Source organism: Triticum aestivum, chromosome 3D (assembly GCF_018294505.1).
Source record: "Triticum aestivum cultivar Chinese Spring chromosome 3D, IWGSC CS RefSeq v2.1, whole genome shotgun sequence".
NCBI lineage: Eukaryota > Viridiplantae > Streptophyta > Magnoliopsida > Poales > Poaceae > Triticum > Triticum aestivum.
Window position 1 is genome coordinate 561,580,029 of NC_057802.1, and position 3,758 is coordinate 561,583,786.

Below are 3,758 nucleotides of genomic sequence, written 5' to 3' on the forward strand. Positions count from 1 at the left end.
TCCTCCACCCGCGCGCCGCAAACTTTACAGCGACGCACTCGCCAGCCGCGCGCCGACGATCAGCGTGAATGCTAATTGCCGGCAGGCGGCAGGGCAGCTTGCCGCACGCTTCTGTTTGCTCTAATGCGGTAATGCGTACTGCCCTAGCTCGTAAAAGGGAATTAGGCGTCTTATTTTATCTTTTGTTCCAGTTATACATAATTTTAGCTATACTTTTGATAGTTAAACAATAAAGGAAACGATTAAATATATTGTTTTCTTTTTCAACTTTGAATTCCGTCTTTTGGTTTGAGAAACACTGTAGATTAACAGTTTGATCTCTGGTGGGCTAGAATACTACTGCTCTTATGACTATCCAATTACAAGTTGGTTCCCTTAAGCCCCCTTTTCCAGTGCTGAAAATTTAGAATCCAACCAACCACAAGCCGCTGAACAGAATATCACCAATGACAATTCTAGACTCCTAGTCAAGGTTGCGTGAAAACCCATGATGAAAATATTATGCTCGTAACAGGGAAAATAACTCCTTGATATTAGCTGAGAATATTACAACGTAGTCTCTGCCCACCCACCCCCCTCTCCCGGCCTTCCCTTATGTACAAGTCCTTGAAGTAGTGGAATGCTACTAACCTTATTAAATTATACCAGTAGTGTATTATTATTATTATTACTACTACTACTACTATTTTGTGCGTAATAGTAGTGTATTACAAAACGAGTCAACTGGAGTATCCCATGGTGTCGTTGGCTTGGTTCCACAGGGCTGAGTGCAGTATGTGTTTCTACGCAACTATAAATAACTGCATGTTTCCCTTCTATTTTTATGTTTAAATTTTGCACCACAGGAATTTGCACGTGGTATGATTTGGACTTACCAAAGAACTCGTCCTACTATTATCCCCAAAGGAAAAGAAAAGAGAAGGAGAAGGAAGCCATGTGGATCAAGTCCAATTTCACCACATATGCTGTGATGGGACCCCACTTTGAATAAGTACGTAGTTGCAGATGGAATTGTTGCTGCATAGTCGACTGAATTCAAAGACCCATGTGCAAAACATGAAAGAGGAACGCGCGAAGTTTCGCGGCCTGGACGTCGGCCGGGCGAACGAACACATGCACGCACGCGCGGTAAGCAGCGAGCTATATACATTCCCCCACTCCACTTGCACACTCGACCCAGTTCAAACGTGAAACTTGACTAGTGTGTGTGTTACTCACCAAGGCCCGAGGAAGAGACAACATGTGAGAATGTACGCAGCAGGAAGGTTCGTAGCACGGACGTCGGCCGCGCGCGCGCGCGATAAGCAAAAGCAACGTGCAACGCGCGTTCTGTATTATCGATCAGAGGCCCGTAACCGTCGTAAAACCCCGTGCGTTTAGAATGTTCCTTACCAGAGCTGGCGTGGTTGGTGGCGGCCCAGCGTCTCTGGCCACCTTCTCATGAGAAAATCCAGTCTCCTGTTCTAGTTGCATGCATGGAGCGATAGATAGATACGTAGATACTTGCACGCCCTCGATCGGGCCTGTTTTTTGGTTGGCCCGTACGTGGCGTGGCGTCTATATATATAACACATGCCACCAGCCACCAGCCACCCTTGCCATCTCACCAGACAACAGCGAACAAGCCTAACTAAGCCCTCTCTCTCTCTCTCCCTATCGACGGCCGGCCACGTGCTCCCCTTCCTCCTCGCCGCCGGTCGTTTAGCTTAGCTACGCACCGCGGCGTACGTGCAGTGGAGCAAGGAGCTTGGATCATGGCGTCGGCGAACCACGGCAACACGGGGAGGCGCAAACCCTCGGTGTGGAACGACTTCCACCCCGTCATCGTCTCCGGCCCCGCCGGAGAGCGTGCCATGGCGACGTGCAACAGGTGCGGCACCAAGCTACAAGCCTGCTCAAAGAAGCACGGGACCTCGCACCTACGCCGGCACGCCAACAGCAGCTGCTGTGAGAAGCGGGCGGCCCTACGGGAGGCGGCGGCGGCGCCGGCTGACGACGACGACGGCCTCGACGTGGCCGCCCTACGGGAGGCGGCGGCGGCGCCGGCTGACGACTACGACGGCCTCGACGTGGCCAAGTGGGTGGTGGAGTGGGTGGAGGATCTTCGGGTTGTGCCTGAGGTCGACTCTGCCGGCCGCATCATCTTCGAAAGAGGGGACGAGCTAGTGGATGCTGGCGGCCATGCGCCGGCCGCCGGAGATCATGGACGCCTTTCCGCCAACTTCATTCAAGGTATATATGTACGCCGTCGTACGTAGCGTCGTCTCAATCTTAATTTGCCTTCATGAACTAACCCATGCATTGCATACATTCAGTTCACTGGCCTGAGATCGACCTTTTTATGTGCAGATGCGCTGCCTCAGGCACCGGCTTCGTCCTCCACGCGCTTCTTCCAGAAGAAAAGAAAGAGGCAAGTGTTACGTGCCCAGTGATCACATGTTCTACAATACTCCCTCCACCCTATAGCACTAGTGTAGTGTTAAAAAAGTTTTTATATTATGGGACCGAAGGAATATTCCATCAGTAGCTTAATTAGTAGCTTAATTACCCACTACGACATCAGTAGCTTAATTAACCACTTCATAATTGACAGCCATTGACCATTTGTCCATTTCCAACTGTAAATGTGCAGGTCTAGGTCTGCAAGCTTGGGTTCGCACCAAGGAGAGACGGCGGACAACGACCATTCTTCTGGTGCCAAGGAGGACTGGGCGTTGACCTTTGACAAGTCGATTATCTCCTTGGACCTTACTTTTGGATATGGTGATATATGGTGACTGATTCATGCTCTCTTGTAAAGAAATTTAGATCAGGGAGTTGTATATACTCTTTTGGATATATACTGATTGGTTGACCTAGAATATTTATTTATTTATTAATTCGTTTGACCTGTTAACATTGGTTTCATTCTTTACTCAGCAGAGCACACATAGAGCTATAGGGTACACTGGGTAGAAGAGCGGGCAATTACGTGTAACGATGCCAACATTTGTGCCACATATAGTCATCCTCTATTTTTTTTCTATGGATGCAAAATAACCTCTTCTTGTATCCTATTTGTTTATTCCTGTTCATATTCATTACTCCCTCCCTCCGTAAGCTAATAATATAAGGGCGTTTAGAAAGTAGTATTCTAAACGCTCTTATATTAGTTTAGCGAGGGAGTACAATTTTCATCTCCATCGATTAACTGATCAACTGCTACGCCCTAAGAAAAGAGAAGCCAATAGGATTATCCCATTCCTTTCCCACGTCCCTGGCCGGCTTGGTACCGTGGCTCGGTGAAGTGTTTATATGTTTTTCCGCAAGAAAATTGTACAGTATATATTATATATGCTTCTTTCCATTGAATTTTCTGCTGAAATCCAGCACCTCTCGAGTTCCAACGCGGTAGATGTCAAGGACCTCGGTGCCCAAGACAGCCAGACCTCGACTACGTAGTTCGTAGTCTCGGTTGATAGGAGCGCTAGGGTTTTTGCCTAACTGCTCAATGGCGCAGGAGATGAGATTAGGAGTAGAGGAAGAGGTAGGAAGTAATGATTTATTGCTTGCCGTCAAAGGGTGCAGATTACACGATATATAAAGGCCTCATGGGCTGCTAACAAACTGGAAACTATGCCTAACAAACTACTCCTGGACTCTAGGAACCAATGTATACGAATCAGGACTCCTTGCCCCGATCACGCCTAGCCAGCTGTGGCCGTCGGCTGCTGCTCCTGGGCGCGTGGCCCGCGCCTGTACGCAGCGCCCCACATGAC

The 3,758-nt window shown here is 48.7% G+C and overlaps 1 protein-coding gene across 1 annotated transcript; it reads left to right on the forward strand.

The window, feature by feature from the left end:
- Window positions 1-1,607: 1,607 nt before the first annotated feature.
- On the forward strand, window positions 1,608-2,914 carry LOC123075444 (uncharacterized). Its single transcript, XM_044498047.1, has 2 exons — window positions 1,608-2,232; window positions 2,350-2,914. The coding sequence occupies exons 1-2, from the start codon at window positions 1,755-1,757 to the stop codon at window positions 2,430-2,432; spliced, it is 561 nt and encodes a 186-aa protein (XP_044353982.1). The 5' UTR covers window positions 1,608-1,754; the 3' UTR covers window positions 2,433-2,914.
- Window positions 2,915-3,758: the final 844 nt, after the last annotated feature.

Excerpts from the sequence above, each read along its gene's own strand:
- LOC123075444 (XM_044498047.1), top strand. The coding sequence starts at position 1,755 with ATGGCGTCGGCGAACCACGGCAACACGGGGAGGCGCAAACCCTCGGTG. Across the intron at positions 2,233-2,349 it reads TTCCGCCAACTTCATTCAAG|ATGCGCTGCCTCAGGCACCG; the intron begins GTATATATGTAC and ends TTTTATGTGCAG.